This window comes from Tachyglossus aculeatus, chromosome 23 (genome assembly GCF_015852505.1).
Source record: "Tachyglossus aculeatus isolate mTacAcu1 chromosome 23, mTacAcu1.pri, whole genome shotgun sequence".
Lineage (NCBI taxonomy): Eukaryota > Metazoa > Chordata > Mammalia > Monotremata > Tachyglossidae > Tachyglossus > Tachyglossus aculeatus.
In genome coordinates this window covers 38,157,189-38,184,509 of record NC_052088.1, presented here as the reverse complement: position 1 = coordinate 38,184,509, position 27,321 = coordinate 38,157,189, and the positions used below count along the sequence as shown (strand labels likewise).

The 27,321-nt window shown below is 43.1% G+C and overlaps 1 protein-coding gene across 1 annotated transcript in view; it reads left to right on the top strand.

Annotated features, from left to right (window-relative positions):
* The window catches only part of ERBIN (erbb2 interacting protein), a 231,367-nt gene that overhangs the window by 137,816 nt on the left and 66,230 nt on the right, over window positions 1-27,321 (top strand). The window contains 5 exon segments of the mRNA XM_038765465.1: window positions 3,441-3,497; window positions 10,483-10,546; window positions 14,833-14,907; window positions 19,365-19,509; window positions 23,747-23,819. Coding sequence (XP_038621393.1) covers window positions 3,441-3,497; window positions 10,483-10,546; window positions 14,833-14,907; window positions 19,365-19,509; window positions 23,747-23,819 — 414 coding nt within the window.

The following is a 27,321-nucleotide window of genomic DNA, read 5'->3' as shown; positions in this document are numbered from 1 at the left end:
ACTGAGGCTCAGAGAAGTGAAGTGACTTGCCCACGGTCACACAGCGGACATGTGGCGGAGTCGGGATTCGAACCCATGACCTCCGACTCCAAAGCCCGGGCTCTTTCCACTGAGCCACGCTGCTTCTATAGTCTCTCTCTCTGAGCCTGTGGTGGAAGGTGGAAGTCTCCCCCTTCTAGACCGTGAGCCCGCTGTCGGGTAGGGACCGTCTCCCTGTGTTGCCAACTTGGACTTCCCAAGCGCTCAGTACAGTGCTCTGCACGCAGTAAGCGCTCAATAAATGCGGTTGAATGAATGAATGAATGCCCCAATGCTCAGAAGAGTGCTTGGCACATAGCAAGCGCTTCAAAAATGCCATCATTATTATCTTCATTGTCTTCAACCATCTGAATGATTGTCGTCATTTCCAAAACGGGGATAGTCAGGCTAACTCCTCCCATTGAGTTGCCCGGAGACGGACACAATTCCCGGAGAAACTGCGCGGACGAATGTGCTAAGTAACTCCCAAGTGAGGAAGACAAAGTAAATGCAGAGAGATGGAAAAGTAACCGCCGTTTTCAGAAGTCACAGTTAGGTCCAGGCTCACAAGAGGCTTTGTCCAGGTCAGAAATTCCAGGGAAGGATCACGTTCCTTGGAATCCTGGCCCACACCCAGGACACACCTGCACAGCCAGGCTAATGGAAGTGCCATTTATTTGATCAATGCACACTCGCGTGTTACAAGTATGTAATTAAAAACTCGCTTTGGCACGGATTCATTTAAATTCATTCATTCATTCATTCAGTCGTATTTATTGAGCGCTTACTGTATGCAGAGCACTAGCCATTTATTTGATCAGCGCACACTCGCGTGTTACGAGTATGTAATTAACTCGCTTTGGCACTGAGTCACTTAAATTCATTCATTCAGTCATATTTATTGAGCTCTTACTGTGCGCAGAGCACTAGCCATTTATTTGATCAATGCACACTCGCGTGTTACAAATATGTAATTAAACTCACTTTGGCACGGATTCACTTACATTCATTAATTCGTTCAGTTGTATTTATTGAGCGCTTACTGTGTGCAGAGCACTGGCTATTTGATAAATGCACACTCACGTGTTACAAATATGTAATTAAACTCGCTTTGGCACGGATTCACTTAAATTCATTCCTTCAGTCGTATTTATTGAGCGTTTACTGTGCGCAGAGCACTAGCCATTTGTTTGATCAATGCACACTCGCGTGTTACTAGTATGTAATTAAACTCGCTTTGGCACGGATTCACTTAAATTCATTCATTCATTCAATCATTTATTGAGCACTTACTGTGTCTAGAGCACTGTACTAAGCGCTTGGTAACAGGATAGTATATAGTACATTACACTAGCATTTGATAAGTGCACACTCGCATGTTACAAATATGTAATTAAAATCACTTTGGCACGGATTCACTTAAATTCATTCATTCATTCATTTATTCATTCAGTCGTATTTATTGAGCGCTTACTGTGCGCAGAGCACTAGCCATTTGTTTGATCAATGCACATTAACATGTTATAAATATGTAATTAAACTCGCTTTGGCACGGAGTCACTTAAATTCATTCATTCATTCATTCAGTCGTATTTATTGAGCACTTACTGTGTGCAGAGCACTAGCCATTTGTTTGATCAGTGCACACTCGCGTGTTACAAGTCTGTAATTAAACCCGCTTTGGCACGGATTCACTTAAATTCATTCCTTCAGTCATATTTATTGAGCGCTTACTGTGCGCAGAGCACTAGCCATTTGTTTGATAAATGCACACTCGCATGTTACAAATATGTAATTAAACTCGCTTTGGCACGGAGTCACTTAAATTCATTCATTCAGTCATTCAGTCGTATTTATTGAGCGCTTACTGTGTGCAGAGCACTAGCCATTTGTTTGATAAATGCACACTTGTGTGTTACAAATATGTAATTAAACTCGTTTTGGCATGGATTCATTTAAATTCATTCATTCATTCGATCGTATTTATTGAGCGCTTACTGTGTGCAGAGCACTAGCCATTTGTTTGATCAGTGCACACTCATGTGTTACAAATATGTAATTTAACTCACTTTGGCACGGATTCACTTAAATTCATTCATTCAGTCAGTCATTTATTGAGCACTTGCTGTGTGCAGAGCACTAGCCATTTATTTGATCAGTGCACACTCGCATGTTACAAATATGTAATTAAACTCACTTTGGCACGGATTCACTTACATTCATTAATTCATTCAGTTGTATTTATTGAGTGCTTACTGTGTGCAGAGCACTAGCCATTTGTTTGATCAATGCACACTCGCGTGTTCCAAGTATGTAATTAAACTCGCTTTGGCACGGATTCACTTAAATTCATTCATTCATTCATTCAGTCGTATTTATTGAGCGCTTACTGTGTGCAGAGCACTAGCCATTTATTTGATCGATGCACACTCGCGTGTTACAAGTATGTCATTAAACTCGCTTTGGCACGGATTCACTTAAATTCATTCATTCATTCAATCGTATTTATTGAGCGCTTACTGTGTCTAGAGCACTGTACTAAGCGCTTGGTAACAGGATAGTATGTAGTACATTACACTAGCCATTTGATAAATGCACACTCGCGTGTTACAAATATGTAATTAAACTCGCTTTGGCACGGATTCACTTAAATTCATTCATTCATTCATTTATTCATTCAGTCGTATTTATTGAGCGCTTACTGTGCGCAGAGCACTAGCCATTTGTTTGATAAATGCACACTCGTGTGTTACAAATATGTAATTAAACTCGCTTTGGCATGGATTCACTTAAATTCATTCATTCATTCAGTCGTATTTATTGAGCGCTTACTGTGTGCAGAGCACCAGCCATTTGTTTGATCAATGCACACCCGCGTGTTACAAATATGTAATTAAACTCGTTTTGGCACGGATTCACTTAAATTCATTCATTCATTCATTCGATCGTATTTATTGAGCACTTACTGTGTGCAGAGCACTGGACTAAGCGCTTGGGAAGTACTTAAATGACAGATCACAAAGTGAAAGCTTATATATGTATATATAAGCTGTATATATGTGTATATGTTTGTACATATTTATTACTCTATTTATTTATTTATTTATTTTATTTGTACATGTCTATTCTATTTATTTTATTTTGTTAGTATGTTTGGTTTTGTTCTCTGTCTCCCCCTTTTAGACTTTGAGCCCGCTGTTGGGTAGGGACTGTCTCTATGTGTTGCCAACTTGTACTTCCCAAGCGCTTAGTCCAGCGCTCTGCACACAGTAAGCGCTCAATAAATACGATTGACTTATTGATTGATTGATCCCAGTTTGCTTTTTTTCCCTTATAACGAAAATGACGTTCCTCTGTTCCAAAGTAAATGCGATTTCTTGATTTTCATTTTACGGTGATGGATTTTGCTTTGTGTTTTACAGATTAACTAAACTCCAGATATTGGAACTTAGAGAGAACCAGTTAAAAATGTTACCAAAGTAAGTAGCAGCTGTATAATTTTGATTTTTTTTTTTTTAGGATGCATAATTTTTGTACAGTAATTTACTTTTCAGCTCCCATGAAAATGGGAAATGGTCTAAGTTTCTTTCAGCAAAATAGCCACTTTAGGCCATTACTCTGTTGTCTACTTGTGAGTGCTCCAGATTTTTTGTTTTTCATTTTACGAGTGACAAATATTCAAACTTCGCTGTGGGAGCGTACGTCTTTATAAGCTTGTTGTGGGCAGGGAATGCGTCTGTTTATTCTTGAATTGTACTTTCCCATGCGCTTAGTACAGTGCTCTGCACACAGTGAGTGCTCAATAAATACGATTGAATGTGAATAAGTGTGAATGTGAACAAGTATACTTGTTCGGATACGTTTTCTTTTAGGCATGACCCATCTTCTCCCATCCCTTTAGCTCATGGGCCTGCATTCTTTTCATGGTTGTTCTATTGCAGTTTAAGGACAAATAATGAGAAAAGGATCTAAATTCAAGTATGGACAGAGTGAAAGGCTCACCCAGTATGACATCATTCATTCATTCATTCATTCAGTCGTATTTATTGAGCGCTTACTGTGTGCAGAGCACTGTACTAAGTGAAAGGCTTACCCAGTATGACTTCATTCATTCATTCATTCATTCAGTCGTATTTATTGAGCGCTTACTGTGTGCAGAGCACTGTACTAAGTGAAAGGCTTACCCAGTATGACTTCATTCATTCATTCATTCATTCAGTCATATTTATTGAGCGCTTACTGTGTGCAGAGCACTGTACTAAGTGAAAGCCTTACCCAGTATGACTTCATTCATTCATTCATTCATTCATTCATTCAATCGTATTTATTGAGCGCTTACTGTGTGCAGAGCACTGTACTAAGTGAAAGGCTTACCCAGTATGACTTCATTCATTCATTCATTCATTCATTCAATCGTATTTATTGAGCGCTTACTGTGTGCAGAGCACTGGACTAAGTGAAAGGCTTACCCAGTATGACTTCGTTCATTCATTCATTCATTCAATCATATTTATTGGGCGCTTACTGTATGCAGAGCACTGGACTAAGTGAAAGGCTTACCCAGTATGACTTCATTCATTCATTCATTCATTCAATCGTATTTATTGAGCGCTTACTGTGTGCAGAGCACTGTACTAAGTGAAAGGCTTACCCAGTATGACTTCATTCACTCATTCATTCGTTCAATCGTATTTATTGAGCGCTTACTGTGTGCAGAGCACTGTACTAAGTGAAAGGCTTACCCAGTATGACTTCATTCATTCATTCATTCAGTCGTATTTATTGAGCGCTTATTGTGTGCAGGGCACTGGACTAAGTGAAAGGCTTACCCAGTATGACTTCATTCATTCATTCATTCAGTCGTATTTATTGAGCGCTTACTGTGTGCAGAGCACTGGACTAAGTGAAAGGCTTACCCAGTATGACTTCATTCATTCATTCATTCATTCAGTCGTATCTATTGAGCGCTTACTGTGTGCAGAGCACTGTACTAAGTGAAAGGCTTACCCAGTATGACTTCATTCATTCATTCATTCATATTTATTGAGCGCTTACTGTGTGCAGAGCACTGTACTAAGTGAAAGGCTTACCCAGTATGACTTCATTCATTCATTCATTCATTCATTCAATCGTATTTATTGAGCGCTTACTGTGTGCAGAGCACTGGACTAAGTGAAAGGCTTACCCAGTATGACTTCGTTCATTCATTCATTCATTCAATCGTATTTATTGGGCGCTTACTGTATGCAGAGCACTGGACTAAGTGAAAGGCTTACCCAGTATGACTTCATTCATTCATTCATTCATTCAGTCGTATCTATTGAGCGCTTACTGTGTGCAGAGCACTGTACTAAGTGAAAGGCTTACCCAGTATGACTTCATTCATTCATTCATTCATATTTATTGAGCGCTTACTGTGTGCAGAGCACTGTACTAAGTGAAAGGCTTACCCAGTATGACTTCATTCATTTATTCATTCATTCAGTCGTATTTATTGAGCGCTTACTGTGTGCAGAGCACTGTACTAAGTGAAAAGCTTACCCAGTATGACTTCATTCATTCATTCATTCAATCGTATTTATTGAGCGCTTACTGTGTGCAGAGCACTGGACTAAGTGAAAGGCTTACCCAGTATGACTTCATTCATTCATTCATTCATTCAATCGTATTTATTGAGCGCTTACGATGTGCAGAGCACTGTACTAAGCGCTTGGGAAGTACAAGTTGGCAACCGTAATCACGAATCACGCTCGGTTTATATTGCCGCAAACGGTCACCTCCCCTTCAGTCATCCCCCCCGCCCCCGAGCTTCCCTCAGAGTACTGTAAAGCCTCATATTGCAATATAAGTGTGTTCTTATAAGCGCTTAGTACAGTGCTCTGCACACAGTAAGCGCTCAGTAAATACGATTGATTGATTGATTGACTGATTAGTTCTTCCAATCAATCAAGCAGTCCATCAGTTAATCAATTACTGTGCGCTCAGTCAGTCCTATTTATTGAGCGCTTACCACGTGCAGGGCACTGTACTAAGCGGTTGGGCAAGTACAGCGCAGCAATATAACAGACACATTCCCTGCCCACAGCAGGCTTACAGGCTCAGAGGACGAGCTAACAACACGAGTCATTAGGTCTGGAAGTGCTAAGCACTAAGAACAGTGTTCTGCACACAGTAAGCGCTCAATAAATATGACTGAATGAGGTTAGGCTCTCAAGGTCACAGATTTTTCATAATAATGATGGTATTTGTTAAGCGCTTACTATGTGCCAAGCACTGTTCTAAGCGCTGGGGGGAACACAAGGTAATAATAATGATAATAATAATAATCCCCGTCTCCATCCCCCCCATTTTACCTCCTTCCCTTCCCCCCAGCACCCGTATATATGTATATATCTTTGTACATATTTATTACTCTATTTATTTATTTATCTTGTACATATCTATTGTATTTATTTTATTTTGTTAGTATGTTTGGTTTTGTTCTCTGTCTCCCCCTTCTAGACTGTGAGCCCACTGTAGGATAGGGACTGTCTCTATATGTTGCCAATTTGTACTTCCCAAGCGCTTAGTACAGTGCTCTGCACACAGTAAGCGCTCAGTAAATACGATTGATTGATTGATTGATTGACATTTAAGCGCTTATTATGTGCCAAGCACTGTTCTAAGCGATGGTAGGGGGGTTACAAGGTAATAATAATAATAATGACATTTGTTATGTACAAATTTGTTTGTACATATTTATTACTCTATTGATTTATTTATCTTACTTGTACATATCTATTGTATTTGTTTTATTTTGTTAGTATGTTTGGTTTTGTTCTCTGTCTCCCCCTTCTAGACTGTGAGCCCGCTGTTGGGTAGGGACCGTCTCTATGTGTTGCCAACTTGGACTTCCCAAGCACTTAGTACAGTGCTCTGCACACAGTACGCGCTCAATAAATACGATTGATTGATTGACCATCCCTATATGTTACCAACTTGTACTTCCCAAGTGCTTAGTAAAGTGCTCTGCACACAGTAAGCGCTCAATAAATACAATTGATTGATTGACATTTGTTAAGTGCTTATTATGTGCCAAGCACTGTTTTAAGTGATGGGGGGGATACAAGGTAATAATAATAATAATGACATTTGTTAATCAATCAATCGTATTTATTGAGCGCTTACTGTGTGCAGAGCACTGGACTAAGCGCTTGGGAAGTCCAAGGTGGCAACATATAGAGACAGTCCCTACCCAACAGTGGGCTCACAGTCTAGAAGTGCTTACTATGTGCTAAGCACTGTTCTAAGCGCTGGGGGGGATACAAGGTAATAATAATAATGACATTTGTTAATCAGTCGTATTTATTGAGCGCTTACTGTGTGCAGAGCACTGTACTAAGTGCTTGGGAAGTACAAGTTGGCAACATATAGAGACAGTCCCTACCCAACAGTGGGCTCACAGTCTAGAAGCGCTTACTATGTGCTAAGCACTGTTCTAAGCGATGGGGGGGATACAAGGTAAAAATAATAATAATGACATTTGTTAATCAATCAATCAATCGTATTTATTGAGCGCTTACTGTGTGCAGAGCACTGTACTAAGCGCTTTGGAAGTCCAAGTTGGCAACATATAGAGACAGTCCCTACCCAACAGTGGGCTCGCAGTCTCGAAGCGCTTACTATGTGCTAAGCACTGTTCTAAGCGCTGGGGGGATACAAGGTAATAATAATAGTGATGACATTTGTTATTCTAGACTGGGAGCCCACTGTTGGGAAGGGACCGTCTCTGTATGTTGCCAACTTGGACTTCCCAAGCGCTTAGTCCAGTGCTCTGCACACAGTAACTGCTCAATAAATACGATTGATTCATCATCATCGTCATCAATCGTATTTATTGAGCGCTTACCGTGTGCAGAGCACTGTACTAAGCGCTTGGGAAGTCCAAGTTGGCAACATCTAGAGACAGTCCCTACCCAACAGCGGGCTCACAGTCTAAAAGGGGGAGACAGAGAACAAAACAGAACATACTAACAAAATAAAATAAATAGAATAGATATGTACAAGTAAAATAAATAAATAGAGTAATAAATATGTACAAATTGATTGATTAACTGATGCTGTCGGGGTCTCGGGGTGCTTCGGGGTGTTTTTGGGCAAGGGCCCGCAGGTTTAGCGTGGCGTTGCCTTCCTGTTTCTTTTTCTGACTGTCCCTGATGCTGCGTGGAAGACAGGAAGCATCAGGGGATCCGGCGCCGTCTTTTTCACTGAAAGTCGCCTACAGCTCCGGCAGTGTTATTTATGGAGTGCTTACTATGTGCTGAGCACTGCGTTAGGCGCTTAGTAGAGAACAATGCAGTAGAACATATTTGTTTGTACATATAATAATAATAATAATAATAATAATAAGGATACATTGGCATCCTCTCCTAGAGAAGCAGCGTGGCTCCGTGGAAAGAGCCCGGGCTTTGGAGTCAGAGGTCGTGGGTTCCAATCCCGGCTCCGCCACTTGTCAGCTGGGTGACTTTGGGCAAGTCACCTCACTCCTCTGGGCCTCAGTTCCCTCATCTGGAAAATGGGGGTGAAGACTGTGAGCCCCCCGTGGGACAACCTGATCACCTTGGAACCTCCCCAGCGCTTAGAACAGTGCTTTGCACATAGTAAGCGCTTAATAAATGCCATGATTATTATTATTATTATTATATTTATTACCCTATTTATATGTTTTACTTGTACATATCGATTCTGTTTTATTTTGGTAATATGTTTGGTTTCATTCTCTGTCTCTCCCTTCTAGACTGTGAGCCCCCTGTTGGGTAGGGACCGTCTCTATATGTTGCCAACTTGTACTTCCCAAGCGCTTAGTACAGTGTTCTGCACACAGTAAGCGCTCAATAAATACGATTGATTGATTAAGAGTGGGAGCCCAATGTGGAAAGGGACTGGGCCCAACCTGATTAGTTTGTATCTACCCTGATGCTTAGAACAGTGCTTGGCATGTAGTAAGTCACGCCACTTTTCCGGGCCTCAATGACCTCATCTGTAAAATGGGGATGAAGACTGTGAGCCCCACGGGGGACAAGCTGATTACCGTGTATGTATCCCAGCGCTTAGAAGAGGGCTTGCCAAATACTATTTTTATCATCTCTTTGCTGTAAGCTCGTTGTGAGCAGGGAACGTGTCCACCAACTGTATTGTACTGTCCTCTCCCAAGCACTTAGTACAGTGCTCAGCACACAGTAAGCACTGAAGCACTGTTCTAAGCGCTGCAGTAGATACAAGTTTAATTAGGTTGGGCACAGTCCCTGTCCTGCATTGAGCCAACAGTCTAAGTAGGAGGGAGAATAGGTTTGCATCTTGTATCTATGTATATATATATATATATATATACACACATATATATTGCATCTTGTATATATGTTTGTACATATTTATTACTCTATTTATTTTACTTGTACATATCTATTCTATTTATTTTATTTTGTTAGTATGTTTGGTTTTGTTCTCTGTCTCCCCCTTCTAGGCTGTGAGCCCACTGTTGGGTAGGGACTGTCTCTATATGTTGCCAACTTGTACTTCCCAAGCGCTTAGTACAGTGCTCTGCACACAGCGCTCAATAAATTCGATTGATTGGTCTACCCCAGTGCTTGGCACATAGTAAGTGCTTAACACTGCTACTACTATCATCTCTGAGAAGCGGTAGAAAAATCCTCTCGGAACTTTATAGAGTCTAGAATTTTAAAATTCATTTGTGAATCAGTGACACATGGGGCAATTGATTTATCAGCTGTTATATTGGTTTGTACAGATTTATTACTCCATTTTACTTGTCCATATTTACTGTTCTATTAATTTTGTTAAGGATGTGCATTTAGCTTTAATTCTGTTTGTTCTGACCCCTTGACACCTGTCCACCTGTTTTGTTTTGTAGTCTGTCTCCCCCTTCTAGACTGTGAGCCCGTTGTTGGGTAGGGACCGTCTCTGTATGTTGCCAACTTGTACTTCCCAAGCACTTAGTACAGTGCTGTGCACACAGTAAGCGCTCAGTAAATGCGATTGAATGAATGAATGAATGATGAGTGAATGAATGAATGAATTTAACTTATCTGTGCCTCAGTTTCCTTATCTTTTTTAATGGTGTTCTTTAAGCACTTCCTGTGTTTTACTTGTACATATTTACTATTCTATTTATTTTGTTAATGATGTGCATCTAGCTTTACTTCTGTTTATTCTGATGACTTGCCACCTGTCCACGGGTTTTGTTTTGTTGTCTTGTCTCCCCCTTCTAGACTGTAAGCCCGTTGTTGGGTAGGGACCGTCTCTATACGTTGCCAACTTGTACTTCCCGAGCGCTTAGTCCAGTGCTCTGCACACAGCAAGCGCTCAGTAAAAACGATCGCGTGAATGAATGAATGAAGTCTACATTCCCTACTGTAATGGACTTGGAAAGATGGTCCCATTCTCATCCGTTTGTCCTTTGAACAGAACAATGAACAGACTGACTCAGCTGGAGAGACTGGATTTGGGAAGTAATGAGTTCTCAGAAGTGGTGAGTTTGAGCCCAACTAGCATACTTTGCGTCTTTCCTCACACCCTTTTACCCTGAAGTGTATTTTTAATCAAGAATAACATGGCAAAATCAGCTCAGAACCCGTTTCTAAATAGGTTCCGACCACCACTGACAGCTTTCCGATCTAAGGAACGTGTTTTTAAATAATGACGATATGAGCTTGATGTCTGTCCTTTTCCTTTCCCCTCACCATTTTGGAAAACTGCACCAGAAAATCATCCCAAGCCCCCCTAGTCGAGACACCCATGGCTGAAAGACTCTTCACTAGAAGAACTACTTAGGAAAGAGGAAAAGGAAAGGAAGGAAAGGAAAGAGGGGGAGAGGGAAAAAGAGAGAGAGAGCACATACGCTGCTCATTAAAAATCTGAGCATATTGTTGTTGCTGATTCTTTTCTGGGGAACCTTTGAACTTCAATCCTTTATTTGCCAAGTGTGGTCACGTACGTCCAAAGTCGAAGTTGTTGCCCTGGAGAACGTTGTTTTTATACTTTTCATAGTCGCCCCTCCCGCCTATAATGCAGGGGTTGTGTTGTAGCAAAAAAAGCACGTAGGAGGGTCCCCAATTCCCGATCAGTGTTTTATCCAAGACGCTCGGCGAGAATCCGGATTACGGAGAACGTTGTTTTTATACTTTTCATAGTCGCCCCTCTCACCTATAATGCAGGGGTTGTGTTGTAGCAAAAAAGCACGTAGGAGGGTCCCCGGTTCCTGATCAGTGTTTTATCCAAGACGCTCGGCGAGAATCCGGATTACGGAGAACGTTGTTTTTATACTTTTCATAGTCGCCCCTCTCACCTATAATGCAGGGGTTGTGTTGTAGCAAGAAAAGCACGTAGGAGGGTCCCCAGTTCCCGATCAGTGTTTTATCCAAGACGCTCGGCGAGAATCCGGATTACGGCAGATCCGGGCGTACCGAGCTCAGTCCTGAATATCCCTCAAGCAGCTAACCTGAAAGCCCGGAAGAAGCAGCCTAAATCGCGAGAATAGTCGTCGAGATGCCGGCCTTTCTGAAAGCTTCTGCCCTGGTTCACGTCCTAGGGGTCCCAGCGCATCGCTTGCGGGCCGGACGAAGGCCCCTCCCGGCTCTGGATTTGGGGGAGCTGGTGATGTCACTTGGAGAAGGGAACAAGAAGCGGCCAAACCGGGGCGGGGGGGGGTGTCCCTAGTCCCGTAGAGAGAGCCGAACCACAGAGGGCAAGGGCCACCTCGCTCCACAGTGACATCCAGCCTGACTCTCCCAACCGAGGCGCCCTTGGACCCAGCCCCTCATCCCTGGGAGTCCCGCCGAATTCGCCGACCACTTCAGCCTCCTCCCCTCCCTCGGCCCCATCCTCTGGGAGAAGCAGCACGGTTGCCTGGTGGAAAGGGCACGGGCCTGAGAGCCAGAGGACTTAGGTTCTCATCAATCAATCAATCGTATTTATTGAGCGCTTACTGCGTGCCAAGCACTGTACTAAGCGCTTGGGAAGTCCAAGTTGGCAACATATAGAGACAGTCCCTACCCACCATCATCATCATCATCAATCGTATTTATTGAGCGCTTACTGCGTGCAAAGCACTGTACTAAGTGCTTGGGAAGTACAAATTACAAGTACCCAACAGTGGGCTCACAGTCTAAAAGGGAAGGTTCTCATCCTGGCTCTGCCACACATCACTTCACCTCTCCAGGCCTCTTCTGTAAAATGGGGGTGAAGGCCGTGAGCCCCGCGTGGGACGTGGGTTGTGTCCAACCTGATCAGCTGGTATCTTCCGCGGTTCTCGGCACGGTGCCTGGCACCTAGTAAGCACTTAATAGGTCCATTGAAAAAAGGAAAGAGGCGCGCTCCCCGCATCTAGGGGAGGATGGCCAGCAAGAGTGGCGCTGGCCTGTTCTCGTGCCCTGAATATCCCTCAGGCGGCTAACATGAAAGCCCAGAAGAAGAAGCCTAAATCTCGAGAACAGTCGCAGAGATGCCGGCGTTCCTGAAAGCTTCTGCCTCGGTTCACATCCTCGGGGTCCAAGCACCTCGCTGGCGGGCCGGACGAAGGCCCCTCTTGGAAAGCCCTGTCCCCCAGTTCTTCGGCTTCAGGGAGCCCAGAGGGAACAAAGCGGGACTGTGGGCTTGCATCCTCTGTGACGGGATCAATCAATCAATCAATCAATCAATCGTATTTATTGAGCGCTTACTATGTGCAGAGCACTGTACTAAGCGCTTGGGAAGTACAAATTGGCATCACATAGAGACAGTCCCTACCCAACAGTGGGCTCACAGTCTAAAAGGGGGAGACAGAGAACAGAACCAAACATACCAACAAAATAAAATAAGTAGGATAGAAATGTACAAGTAAAATAAATAAATAAATAAATAAATAGAGTAATAAATATGTACAACCATATATACATATATACAGGTGCTGTGGGGAAGGGAAGGAGGTAAGATGGGGGGATGGAGAGGGGGACGAGGGGGAGAGGAAAGAAGGGGCTCAGTCTGGGAAGGCCTCCTGGAGGAGGTGATCCCTCCTGGAGGAGGGATGAGACAGGGATGGGGCTCTCCCCCCTTCCTCAGGATTTTACAGACTGCTGTCGCCCTGGGCGGTGAGGGCGGGGAGAGAACCAGCTCATCGTGTGTAGGGGTTGCCAATTTGTACTTCCCAAGCGCTTAGTACAGTGCTCTGCACATAGTAAGCGCTCAATAAGTCCGATTGATTGATTGATAGGGGTGAGGGACGTCCTGGGTGGAGAGGAGCGGAGTCGCGGCTGACCCCCCGCTCTGCCTTCCTTCCCCGTAAATGCCGGGAGAGCCCCACTGACGGGGCAGGGCCAAGGTACAGACCTTCTTTTCTCGGCTCCCATCAGGACCCATTTCCGGGCCCAGGGCAGCGTTGGCACGCCACTGGTATTCCCGGCGATGGCTGTGACCTTAATCAGTTTGTGCTTGCTGTGTGCCGAGCACTGTATGAAGCACTTGGAAGAGTACTATATAAAAGTAAAGAGACACGTTCCCCGCCCACGGTGAGATTACAGTCTAGAAGGGGAGACAAACATTAATATAAATAAATACCTTACAGATACGTACGTCAGTGCTTTGGCGGGGGATAATGATAATAATAATGACGGCATTTGTTATCATCATCAGTCGTATTTCTTGAGCGCTTACTGGGTGCAGAGCACTGTACTAAGCGCTTGGGAAGAACAAATTGGCAACATATAGAGACAGTCCCTACCCAACTGTCTAAAAGGGTCTAAAAGGGGGAGACAGAGAACAAAACCAAACGTACTAACAAAATAAAATAAGTAGACTAGATATGTACAAGTAAAATAAATAAATAGAGTAGTAAATATGTACAAACATATATACAGGTATATGTACATATATACAGGTATATATGTTTATTAAGCACTTACCATGTGCAAAGCACTGTTCTAAGCGCTGGATGAATAAAGGGAGCAAGTCAGGGTGACACAGAAGGGAGCAGGAGAAGAGGAAAGGAGGGCTTAGGGAAGGCCTCAGCTCCCAGTGACACCTGCAGATGACAGTGCCGCCCTCCCAGAGCCAGGACGCAGAGGGAGGAAATGGGGCCAGTGACTGTGGGAAAGCAGTGCTATCAAATAATAATAATAACAATAACAATAATAATAATAATAATAATAATATTGGTATTTGTTAAGCACTTACTATGTGCAAAGCACTTTTCTAAGCACCGGGGGGATACAAGGTGATCAGATGGTCCCACGGGGGCTCACAGTCTTAATCCCCATTTTCCAGATGAGGGAACTGAGGCCCAGAGAAGTTATGTGGCTTGCCCAAGGTCACACAGCTGACAAGTGGCAGAGCAGGGATTCGAACCCATGACCTCTGACTCCCAAGCCCCGGGCTCTTTCCACTGAGCCACGCTGCCTCCCTACATCAAGCCAGTCACCTCTCAAGGCTTGGGTTTTCACTTCTGTCAAAAGTCGATCCTGGCCGCCCACGTCCCTTACGGGGTGTCAGGAATCGTCCCGGACCGTTTGGTCCGGAAAGTATTTTGGAATTCCTGGTGGAAATGCCCCGTGGAAGCGCAGTTCGTTGTGGTCGGGCAAACAAAGTCGTATTCTGCTGATGAAGTCTCGTGTTTTTCCCTTAGAAATTCAGGTTGCTGCTTTTCCAATTCATTTTCTCTGAACCCCTGAAGATAAATGCCAGTTCAGTATTCAGCTGAACAAATGCTTTTTCAGTGTGATTTAACTGTTACCTGTATCTTAAGTGGTTTTTTTCCTCTCTGTTTCTTGTTTTACTTTCAAACAGCCTGAAGTACTTGAACAACTGAGTGGGCTCAAAGAATTTTGGATGGATGGCAATAGACTGTCTTTTATCCCTGGGGTAGGTATCTTATGTTACTAAATATTCTCTTACTCCTGTTCACCTTTCTTAGAGGGTATTTACTCTAAAGAAACGTAGACGCCTTAGCACTCCAGTTTTATTTATAGGGAGTCCAGTGCTCCAGACTCTCTATTTTATTACTTTAAAGTAATAATAAATAAATAAATAAATAAATAAATAGTAAGTAAATAATAAATAATAAAGTAAACAATAATTTTACCTTCCCAAATTTGCTTCTGAAAACACTGCCCCTGCCATCCTCTTCCGCTTTCCATTAAGGCATTTAAGTGTCCAGCACTCCAGACTCCCTATTTTATTACTTTAAAGTAATAATAAATAAATAAATAATAAATAAATAATAAAGTAAACAGTAATTTTATCTTCCCAGATTTGCTTCTGAAAACACTGCCCCTGCCATCTTCTTCTGCTTTCCATTAAGGCATTTAAGTGTCCAGCACTCCAGACTCCCTATTTTATTACTTTAAAGTAATGATAAATAAATAAATAAATAATAAATAAATAAATAAACAATAAAGTAAGCAGTAATTTTACCTTCCCAAATTTGCTTCTGAAAACACTGCCCCTGCCATCCTCTTCTGCTTTCCATTAAGGCATTTAAGTGTCCAGCACTCCAGACTCCCTATTTTACTACTTTAAAGTAATGATAGATAAATAAGCAAACAAATAAATAAATAAATAAATAATAAATAAATAAATGATAAAGTAAACAGTAATTTTACCTTCCCAAATTTGCTTCTGAAAACACTGCCCCTGCCATCCTCTTCTGCTTTCCACTAAGGCATTTAAGTGTCCAGCACTCCAGACTCCCTATTTTATTACTTTAAAGTAATGATAAATAAATAAATAATAAATAAATAAATAAATAATAAAGTGAGCAGTAATTTTACCTTCCCAAATTTGCTTCTGAAAACACTGCCCCTGCCATCCTCTTCTGCTTTCCACTAAGGCATTTAAGTGTCCAGCACTCCAGACTCCCTATTTTATTACTTTAAAGTAATAATAAATAAATAAATAGTAAATAAATAAATAAATAATAAAGTAAACAGTAATTTTACCTTCCCAAATTTGCTTCTGAAAACACTGCCCCTGCCATCCTCTTCTGTTTTCCATTAAGGCATCTAAGTGTCCAGCACTCCAGACTCCCTATTTTATTACTTTAAAGTAATGATAAATAAATAAATAAATAAATAAATAATAAATGAATAAATAAATAAATAAATAAAGTAAGCAGTAATTTTACCTTCCCAAATTTGGTTCTGAAAACACTGCCCCTGCCATCCTCTTCTGCTTTCCATTAAGGCATTTAAGTGTCCAGCACTCCAGACTCCCTATTTTATTACTTTAAAGTAATAATAAATAAATAAATAATAAATAAATAATAAAGTAAACAGTAATTTTACCTTCCCACATTTGCTTCTGAAAACACTGCCCCTGCCATCCTCTTCTGCTTTCCACTAAGGCATTTAAGTGTCCAGCACTCCAGACTCCCTATTTTATTAATTTAAAGTAATAATAAATAAATAAATAGTAAATAAATAAATAAATAATAAAGTAAACAGTAATTTTACCTTCCCAAATTTGCTTCTGAAAACACTGCCCCTGCCATCCTCTTCTGCTTTCCATTAAGGCATCTAAGTGTCCAGCACTCCAGACTCCCTATTTTATTACTTTAAAGTAATGATAAATAAATAAATAAATAAATAATGAATAAATAAATAAATAAATAAAGTAAGCAGTAATTTTACCTTCCCAAATTTGCTTCTGAAAACACTGCCCCTGCCATCCTCTTCTGCTTTCCATTAAGGCATTTAAGTGTCCAGCACTCCAGACTCCCTATTTTATTACTTTAAAGTAATAATAAATAAATAAATAATAAATAAATAATAAAGTAAACAGTAATTTTACCTTCCCAGATTAGCTTCTGAAAACACTGCCCCTGCCATCCTCTTCTGCTTTCCACTAAGGCATTTAAGTGTCCAGCACTCCAGACTCCCTATTTTATTACTTTAAAGTAATAATTAATAAATAAATAAATAATAAATTAATAAATAATAAAGTAAACAGTAATTTTACCTTCCCAAATTTGCTTCTGAAAACACTGCCCCTGCCATCCTCTTCTGCTTTCCATTAAGGCATTTAAGTGTCCAGCACTCCAGACTCCCTATTTTATTACTTTAAAGTAATGATAAATAATAAATAAATAAATAAATAAATAGATGGATAAATAAATAAATAAACAATAAAGTAAACAGTAATTTTACCTTCCCAAATTTGCTTCTGAAAACACTGCCCCTGCCATCCTCTTCTGCTTCCCATTAAGGCATTTAAGTGTCCAGCACTCCAGACTCCCTATTTTATTACTTTAAATTAATAATAAATAAATAAATAAATAAATAAATAAATAAATAAATAAATGATAAATAGATAAATACTAAAGTAAACAGTAATTTTACCTTCCCAAATTTGCTTCTGAAAACACTGCCCCTGCCATCCTCTTCTGCTTTCCATTAAGGCATTTAAGTGTCCAGCACTCCAGACTCCCTATTTTATTACTTTAAAGTAATAATAAATAAATAAATAAATAAATAATAAATAATAAAGTATACAGTAATTTTACCTTCCCAAATTTCCTTCTGAAAACACTGCCCCTGCCATCCTCTTCTGCTTTCCACCATTTAAGGCATTTTAGCGTAACGTGCGATACTCGTTTTTCTGTGCCGGAAAGAATTCTTACTTACGATGTTACCCTGGATTTGGCCCCGTTCCCAGACTTCCCTGTGTGCTTCATTGATTTAATCTAAAAATGCACATTGAAGAGCCGTTCAAACCATCATCAGAAATCGTCTGTGCTTTGGCAAAACCGGTGAAGTCATTTTTCCAGTAGTTCTTACCTTATGAGATAATCACTCCCCTGGAAAGAACAAGGGGCTGGGAGTCGGGAGCATCTCTGTATGTTGCCAACTTGTACTTCCCAAGCGCTTAATACAGTGCTCTGCACACAGTAAGCGCTCAGTAAATACGATTGAATGAATGAATGAATTTGAATTCTGGTCCCTGGTCCCCCACTTACCTGCTGTGTGACCTTGGGCAAGTCACTCACTTTCCTCATCTGTAAACTGGAGATGAAGTACCTACTCTCTCTCCCTCTGACAGTGAGCCCCAAGGGGAACAAGAACTGCATCCAGTCTGACTGTCTTACCTCTCTCCAGCGTTTAGCACAGTGCTGAAATTCACCCAGCTGACAGTCGGCAGAGCCGGAATTTGAACCCGTGACCTCTGACTCCAAAGCCCGTGCTCTTTCCACTGAGCCACGCTGCTTCTCGTATTGTACCCTCCCGAGCCCTTAGTACGGTGCTCTGCACCCAGTAAGCGCTCAATAAATACCACTGATTGATAGCGTTTGACACCATCCTTAGTGTCATTATTCATTCATTCATTCATTCAATCGTATTTATTGACCGCTTACTGTGTGCAGAGCACTGTACGAAGCGCTTGGGAAGTCCAAGTTGGCAACATCTAGAGACGGTCCCTACCCAACAGTGGGCTCACAGTCTAGAAGGGGGAGACAGACGACAAAACAAAACATATTAACAAAATAAAATAAATAGAATAGATATGTACAAGTAAAATAAATAAATAAATAGGGTAATAAATCCGTACAAACATATATACATATATACAGGTGCTGTGGGGAGGGGAAGGAGGTAAGGCGGGGGGGTGGATAGCGCTACCACTGATTGATAGCGTTTGACACCATCCCTAGTGTCATTATTCATTCATTCATTCATTCAATCGTATTTATTGAGCGCTTACTGGGTGCAGAGCACTGTACGAAGCACTTGGGAAGTCCAAGTTGGCAACATGTAGAGATGGTCCCTACCCAGCAGCGGGCTCACAGTCTGTTACCTCTAAAAGAGGCTGTGACTTAAAGTCTAAAAGAAGCTTCTAGACTGTGAGCCCACTGTTGGGTAGGGACCGTCTCTAGATGTCGCCAACTTGGACTTCCCAAGCGCTTAGCACAGTGCTCTGCACACAGTAAGCGCTCAATAAATACGATTGAATGAATGAATGAGAGGGCATGAATTCTAATTTTGGCTTCTCCGTGCTTCAGTTTCCTAGACCTGTAAAATGGGGATTAAGTCCGTGAAGCCCCACGTGGGTCAGGAACCATGGCCATCCTGATTAGCTTGTATTCATTCATTCATTCGATCGTATTTATTGAGCGCTTACTGTGTGCAGAGCGCTTGGGAAGTACAGGTTAAGTACAGAGAGTACAGTGCCTGGCACATAGTGCTCAACAGATATCATTAGAAAAAACAAACAGACAAAAAAAAGATCGGGATCCACCTGGGTTTGGCTTTAAGGGAAGTTCCCTGTCCGAGATGCAGGCTTTTGTGGTAGGTGACATCAGCCTAACCTCTGCTTCTTCCCCACAGTTCCTCGGGAATTTGAAACAGCTGACGTACCTGGATTTTTCCAAGAACAGCATCGAAATGGTTGAAGAAGGCGTTTCCGGCTGCGAAAGTCTGCAGGATTTGCTGCTTTCTAGCAACTCGCTTCAGCAACTGCCGGAGTCCATCGGTTGGTTCTGCCTTCTAATTAATGCCGGGGTATCGATCTTACGGTGGCTCAGAGCTCCGAAATCTAGGTAGCCTACACATCTTGGCTTCAGAGCTCCCCTCTTAATCTTTAGGCTTTTGGAAACGTAAAATTGCGGGCTTGGAATGTGGTATCGCGATCCCTCTGGCTCGAACCAGGAGGATTTTCTCTTGGTTCCGTTCGAACCGAAGAGACTTTTTTTTTTACCCGTCGGCCAAGCGTGCGAGATAAAAACCATCGGCCCGCTTTAGTAGAGCCAGTGAAATTTCCACCCTCCTGTTTCGGGGAGCTCCGATTTCCACTGGGTTCGGTTCCCTTTTATCGCCGGCCGTGCCGTCTGGCCTTCAAATCCCGGGCAAGGGAGGGTGAGCATCAGCGCAGCTCCTCGCGGCGAAGTTTGGGCAAGTCCTGCTGACGGGGCTGCCCGTCATTCATTCATTCAATCATATTTATTGAGCGCTTACTGTGTGCAGAGCACTGTACTAAGCGCTTGGGAAGTTGGCAACATATAGAGACAGTCCTTACCCAACAGTGGGCGCACAGTCTATAAGGGGGAGACAGAGAACAGAACAAAGCGTATTAACAAAATAAAATAAATAGAATAAATATGTACAATAAATAGAGTAGTAAATACATACAAACATATATACATATATACAGGTGCTGTGGGGAGGGGAAGGCGGTAAGGCGGGGGAGAGGAAGGAGGGGGCTCAACTAGCCCAGGCCATCAGCTGGGAAATGAGGGAGGAGTTCCGAGGAGGAGTTGATTAGTTGATTATTTTTTATTCTATTTTTTTTTTGGTGCGGCATACCTTTTCCTTCCAGATTGCAGTCTGATCTTTCCTAAGAAAATTACAAATGTAAAGTCTGTTCCAGTGAGCTCAGTTAAGCCTTCAGTCAGTCAATCAATCAATCGTATTTATTGAGCGCTTACTGTGTGCAAAGCGCAGTACTAAGCGCTTGGGAAGTACAAGTTGGCAACATATAGAGCCATATACCCCCCTTCAGTTAGGGGGTAAAAAGTCCATGCTGTCCTTGTTCATTCATTCATTCATTCGGTCGTATTTATTGAGCGCTTACCATGTGCAGAGCACTGTACTAAGAGCTTGGGAAGTCCATGTTGGCAACATATAGAGACGGTCCCTACCCAACAGCGGGCTCACAGTCTAGAAGGGGGAGACGGACAACAAAACAGCACATATTAACCAAGTAAAATAAATAGAATAGATATGTACAAATAAAATAAATAGAGTAATAAATATGTACAAACATATACATATATACAGGTGCTGTGGGGAGGGGAAGGAGGTAAGGCGGGGGAGGATGGGGACTGTGAGCCCACTGTTGGGTAGGGACCGTCTCTATATGTTGCCAAATTGTACTTCCCAAGCACTTAGTAATAATAATAATAATGATGGCATTTGTTAAGCGCTTACTATGTGCAAAGCACTGTTCTAAGCACTGGGGGGGGATACAAGGTGATTAAGTTGTCCCACATGGGGCTCACAGTCTTAATCCCCATTTTACAGATGAGGTAACTGCGGCTCAGTGAAGTTAAGTGACTTGCCCTCTGAGCCTCAGTTAGTCCAGTGCTCTGCACACAGTAAGCGCTCAGTAAATACGATTGAATGAATGAATCATCAATCGTATTTATTGAGCGCTTACTATGTGCAGAGCACTGTACTAAGCGCTTGGGAAGTACAAATTGGCAACACATAGAGACAGTCCCTACCCAACAGTGGGCTCACAGTCTAAATGAATGAATGAATGAATGAATGGGGAGGGGGAGAGGAAGAAGGGGGCTCAGTCTGGGAAGGCCTCGTCATCATCATCATCAATCGTATTTATTGAGTGCTTACTGTGTGCAGAGCACTGTACTAAGCGCTTGGGAAGTACAAGTTGGCAACATATAGAGACAGTATATATATATAGAACGTATAGGCCACTTGTTATCTTGAGCCCTCAGAGAGTCAGAGTTCTCTGACTTTGAACTTTAAGATAAGTGGATTTTTTTTTTTTAATGGTATTTAAGTGTTTACTGTGTGCCAGGCACTGTACTAAGTGCTGGGGTAGAGACAAGCTAATCAGGTTCCCGTGTTCCACGGGAGGCTCATGGCCCTAATCCCCGTTTTACAGATGAGGGAACTGAAGCCCAGAAAAACTCAGTGACTCGCCCTAAGTGACACAGACAAGAGGCAGAGCCGGGATCAGAACCCAGGTCCTCTGATCCCGAGGCCTGAGCTGCTTTTCGGGGGATCGCTGTGACTGCTTTTCTTCCTTTGCCTCTTTCCAGCTGCCCAGTCCCATTTTCCAGGTTTTTCCCTGCATGGGTGAAATACGCCCTGTGTTCCCGAGTCAGCGTGGTAAGAGCCGGTTGCAAGTCGAGGCCTGCAATAAGCTCTTGGAGCGTTTAAGGGTGGAAGGTCCATTTTCGGGCCCGTGAGCTTAATGGGGTCTAATGGGGGAGGCCGGACAAATCCCAAAGCATTCCACGAATCCTCCAGTGGCCCAAATGGCTTCTATTTGGGCCACTGGAGCCACATCTTTTACACTGTGAGCCCACTGTTGGGCAGGGACCGTCTCTATACGTTGCCAACTTGGACTTCCCAAGCGCTTAGTACAGTGCTCTGCACACAGTAAGTGCTCAGTAAATACGATTGATGATGATCCCTACAAGCTATTCTATTTATTTCATTTTGTTACTTTGTTTTGTTTTGTTTTCCGTCTCCCCCTTCTCGACTGTGAGCCCGCTGTCGGGCAGGGACCGCCTCTATACGTTGTCAAGTTGGACTTCCCAAGCGCTTAGTCCAGTGCTCTGCACACAGTAAGCGCTCAAGAAATACGATTGAATGAATGAATGAATGAACAAGGACAGCATGGACTTTTTACCCCCTAACTGAAGGCTTAATTGAGCTCACTGGAACAGACTTTGTAGTCGTAATTTTCTTAGGAAAGATCGGACTGCTATCTGGAAGGAAAGGGTATGCTTCCCCCCCCCCCCCCCCAAAAAAAATACAATAAAAAATAATCAATATTCTATTTCATTTTGTTAATATGTTTTGTTTTGTTGTCTGTCTCCCCCTTCTAGACTGTGAGCCCACTGTCGAGTAGGGACTGCCTCTATATGTTGCCAACTTGGACTTCCCAAGCGCTTAGTCCAGTGCTCTGCACACAGTAAGCGCTCAAGAAATACGATTGAATGAATGAATGAACAAGGACAGCATGGACTTTTTACCCCCTACCTGAAGGCTTAATTGAGCTCACTGGAACTGACTTTATGGTTGTAATTTTCTTAGGAAAGATCAGACTGCTATCTGGAAGGAAAGGGTATGCTGCACCAAAAAAAGATACAATAAAAAATAATCAATATTCTATTTATTTCATTTTGTTAATATGTTTTGTTTCGTTGTCTGTCTCCCCCTTCTCGACTGTGAGCCCGCTGTCGGGTAGGGATCACCTCTATACGTTGCCAACTTGCACTTCCCAAGCGCTTAGTCCAGTGCTCTGCACACAGTAAGCGCTCAATAAAATCAATCAATCGTATTTATTGAGCACTTACTATGTGCAGAGCACTGTACTAATTGGCAACATATAGGGACAGTCCCTACCCAACAGTGGGCTCACAGTCTAAAACGATTGAATGAATGAATGAATGAACAAGGACAGCATGGACTTTTTACCCCCTAACTGAAGGCTTAATTGAGCTCACTGGAACTGACTTTATAGTCGTAATTTTCTTAGGAAAGATCGGACCGCTATCTGGAAGGAAAGGGTATGCCGTACCAAAAAAAAAAAAAAATCAATATTCTATTTATTTCATTTTGTTAATACGTTTTGTTTTGTTGTCTGTCTCCCCCTTCTCGACTGTGAGCCCGCTGTTGGGTAGGGACCGTCTCTTGATGTTGCCGACTTGTGCTTCCCAAGCGCTTAGTTCAGTGCTCTGCACACAGTAAGCGCTCAGTAAATACGATTGAATGAATGAATGAATGAAAAGCGCTAACTGGTGCCTGGAATGACTAAAGGGTGAAAGGTCACCCAACGCAGCTCTGGGCATCTTGGATCTGCTTGTTTTTGGTGACGTAACGAGGGCCGCTCGGCTCCGCAAAAGCCACCACTGATTTCCAGAAGCCGTCTGTACGCGCAACTTGCTTTTTGAGATGAAAGTCCACTTCACACGGTCTTATATTCTCATTCTTTCCCCCCCCACCCCACCCAACAGGGTCATTAAAGAAATTGACAACACTAAAAATTGACGAAAACCAGTTAATGTATCTACCGGACTCCATAGGGGGGTAAGTATTTTGTTAAAAAGTGTTTTGTTAATAGGTCCTGCGTTTTGTCTCTGCATTCAGGCGAGCTTCCCTAATCGACCTCAGGCAGGGGAGCGTGAATCTATATCCTATTCAAAGGACCCACATCCCTTGGGAATCCAGTCCAGGGTTGAATAGCCTCTCCATCCCCCCATCTTACCTCCTTCCCTTCCCCACAGCACCTGTATATATGTTTGTACATATTTATTACTCTACTTATTTATTTTACTTGTACATATCTATTCTATTTATTTTATTTTGTTAGTACGTTTGGTTTTGTCTCCCCCTTCTAGACTGTGAGCCCACTGTTGGGTAGGGACTGCCTCTGTATGTTGCCAATTTGTACTTCCCAAGCGCTTAGTACGGTGCTCTGCACACAGTAAGCGCTCAATAAATACGATTGATGATGATGATGATGATGAATAGCCTGCTACTGTCCAGTTTTTATTTCTCCGTAGTCTCCATTCACGGTGTTCCTGATTCATTCAGTCGGATTTATCGAGCGCTTACTGTGTGCAAAGCAGCATACTAAGCGCTTGGGAGAGTACAGTAGGACAACGAACACACATTCCCTTCAAGGCCCTGCTGAAAGCTCACCTCCTCCAAGAGGACTTCCCAGACTGAGCCCCTTCCTTCCTCTCCCCCTCGTCCCCCTCTCCATCCCCCCCATCTTACCTCCTTCCCTTCCCCACAGCACCTGTATATATGTATATATGTTTGTACATATTTTTTACTCCATTTATTTATTTATTTTATTTGTACATCTCTATTCTATTTATTTTATTCTGTTAGTATGTTTGGTTTTGTTCTCTGTCTCCCCCTTTTAGACTGTGAGCCCACTGTTGGGTAGGGGGCTGTCTCTATGTGTTGCCAATTTGTACTTCCCAAGCGCTTAGTACAGTGCTCTGCACATAGTAAGCGCTCAATAAATACGATTGATGATGATGATTCCCTGCCCGCAACGAGCTCACTAACGGGAGCCCGTTCCCACCCGTCCTTTCTGGCCGGGGGATGGAAACCCACTGGTCACAGCTCAGTGAAAACTTTTCGGAGCCCCGTGGGCAGCGTGGCCATCGTCTCTTCTTCGAGGAGAGTGATTTGGGTTCCTCAGGTCGCTCTCTCTGGGTTCTTCGTGCACCGCCTGACTCCTCTCATAGTTCTCTACACACAGTAAGCGCTCAATAAATACGATTGATTGATTTTCTAGGAAAAGGTTGAAGTCACGGCCATGCTAGGCCGTATATTTCCTAGGGTTGTCAGGTCCCTACAATAATGGCATTTATTAAATGCTTACTAGGTGCAAAGCTTTGTTCTAAGTGCAGGGGAGGTTACAAGGCGATCAGGTTGTCCCACGGGGGGCTCACAGTCTTCATCCCCATTTTCCAGATGAGCTCACCGAGGCCCAGAGAAGTGAAGTGACTGGCCCAAAGGCACCCAGCTGACAATTGGCGGAGCCGGGATTTGAACCCATGACCTCTGACTCCAAAGCCCGGGCTCTTTCCACTGAGCCAGGCTGCTTCTCTAGATAAAAGCGAAATGCACAGCGGCAGGGGCTAGAACCGAGAAGCGCTCGAAATCCCCTCAGCTGTAATATTCCGTGATGCTTTGAACTCTTTTCTATGTTTACAATTGGTTTCACTTCCTAAGTACTAAAACCCAGCCTGCTTCAAAACAACAGGCAAATAATGCAACTGGAATTTGTAAACTACAGTTCGAAAACTTGGGATTCTCCATCAGGCTTCCTTCTGTGGTGCAGCCTTTTGGTGAGTTTAAGCTCACCCCGTTTGTGAATATTTACCTATGGCAGCCCTCTCAAAAGGTATTTTTAACCTTAACATTTGGCCTGAAGAGCTCAGTGGAAAATACTTCGGCCGTACGACGTGGGGAGTAATGGAGCACCGATCTCTAAAGCAGGGAAAGTTTTTCCGTACTGATTAAGAACCAAAACGCAGACCTGATCTGAACCAAAGCGCAGGCTCCAATCTTGAAGTTCAGGCAGGCTCCTTTTCCCTGGCAACGCGGTCCCGCTTTATCCCGAGACCTCGTTCGGCCAATTGTTCCCCATCTGGAATCTATCATCGGGAACGGACTTGGCCCCGGCTCAAACCTCATTTGATTTTGTTCTGATCTCAGATCACATCTGGGGGAGAATGCAGCATGGCTCGGCGGAAAGAACCCGGGCTTTGGAGTCAGAGATCATGAGTTCAAATCCCGGCTCCGACAATTGGCAGCTGGGGAAGTCACTTCACTTCTCTGGGCCTCAGTGACCTCATCGGCAAAAATGGGGATGAAGACTGTGAGCCCCGCCGTGGGACAACCTGATCACCTTGTAACCTCCCCAGCGCTTAGAACAGCGCTTAATTAATGCTATTATTATTATTATTATTATTCTTAATGCAAGTATTGGGTGGTGGAAATTAGTAGCCCAACTCATTTCGTTTCTGCTGACAAAGCGCCTGTAGAGAAAGCAGCCTGTGTGTTCTGATCCAGTGTGTTTCGTTTGTCATCCTTGCTAATTAAATTATTAAATTGAGGCCAGTTATAATTATAGGCCATAGAAGCAGAGGAGCTAGAGAAAAAGGTGTCTAATTTCGTTACCTAATTTTGAAAGTCAAACCTCACAGGCTACTGGGTCGTTTTAGGATCCCCCCTGTATCAATCAATCCGCCATCAATCGGTCCTCTCTTTCTCCGCGTGAGATTTGAGTTCGCAGATTAGATAACTCGCCTCCTTCCTCGAATGACATCACCCTGAGAAAGTTGAAGCGTCTCCAGAGAGCAAAGTAATCCTAGACCCGTTGAAGTTAATCGCTACGGTGTGGAGTTGTGGCTTTCGTCCCCTTAAATGCCTTTGTCGGAGGAGTCTTTCATTTTTGGTTTACCTTTATTAAATCCCCCCAACCCTCCGTACGTTTTCGATTACAGCAAACGGGCCGAGCGGCCCAGAAGTATCCGTCATTTCTCGTTCTCAAAAGTTAGAATTACGCACCTCCCCGTGGCCTGCCCATCGTGTGGTGTGTGAGAGGAGATGGCAGTGCGCGTTTTAATAATAATAATAATAATAATAATGGCATTTATTAAGCGCTTACTATGTGCAAAGCACCGTTCTAAGTGCTGGGGAGGTTACAAGGTGATCAGGTTGTCCCACGGGGGGCTCACAGTCTCAATCCCCATTTTCCAGATGAGGTAGCTGAGGCCCAGAGAAGTGAAGTGACTTGCCCAAAGTCACACAGCTGACAATTGGTGCAGCCGGGGTTTGAACCCAGGACCTCTGACTCCAAAGCCCGGGCTCTTCTCCACTGAGCCACGCTGCTGTTTTGTTACCCGGGGTCAGGGTTCGGGGACACCGCAGTCTGGGGTCTTTCTCCCGTCAGTTGGTTCGGGCTGGAAGCAACCAGTCGAACGTACGTTGCAGACTTGTACTTCCCAAGCGCTTAGTACGGTGCTCTGCACACCGTGAGCGCTCAATAAATACGATAGATAAA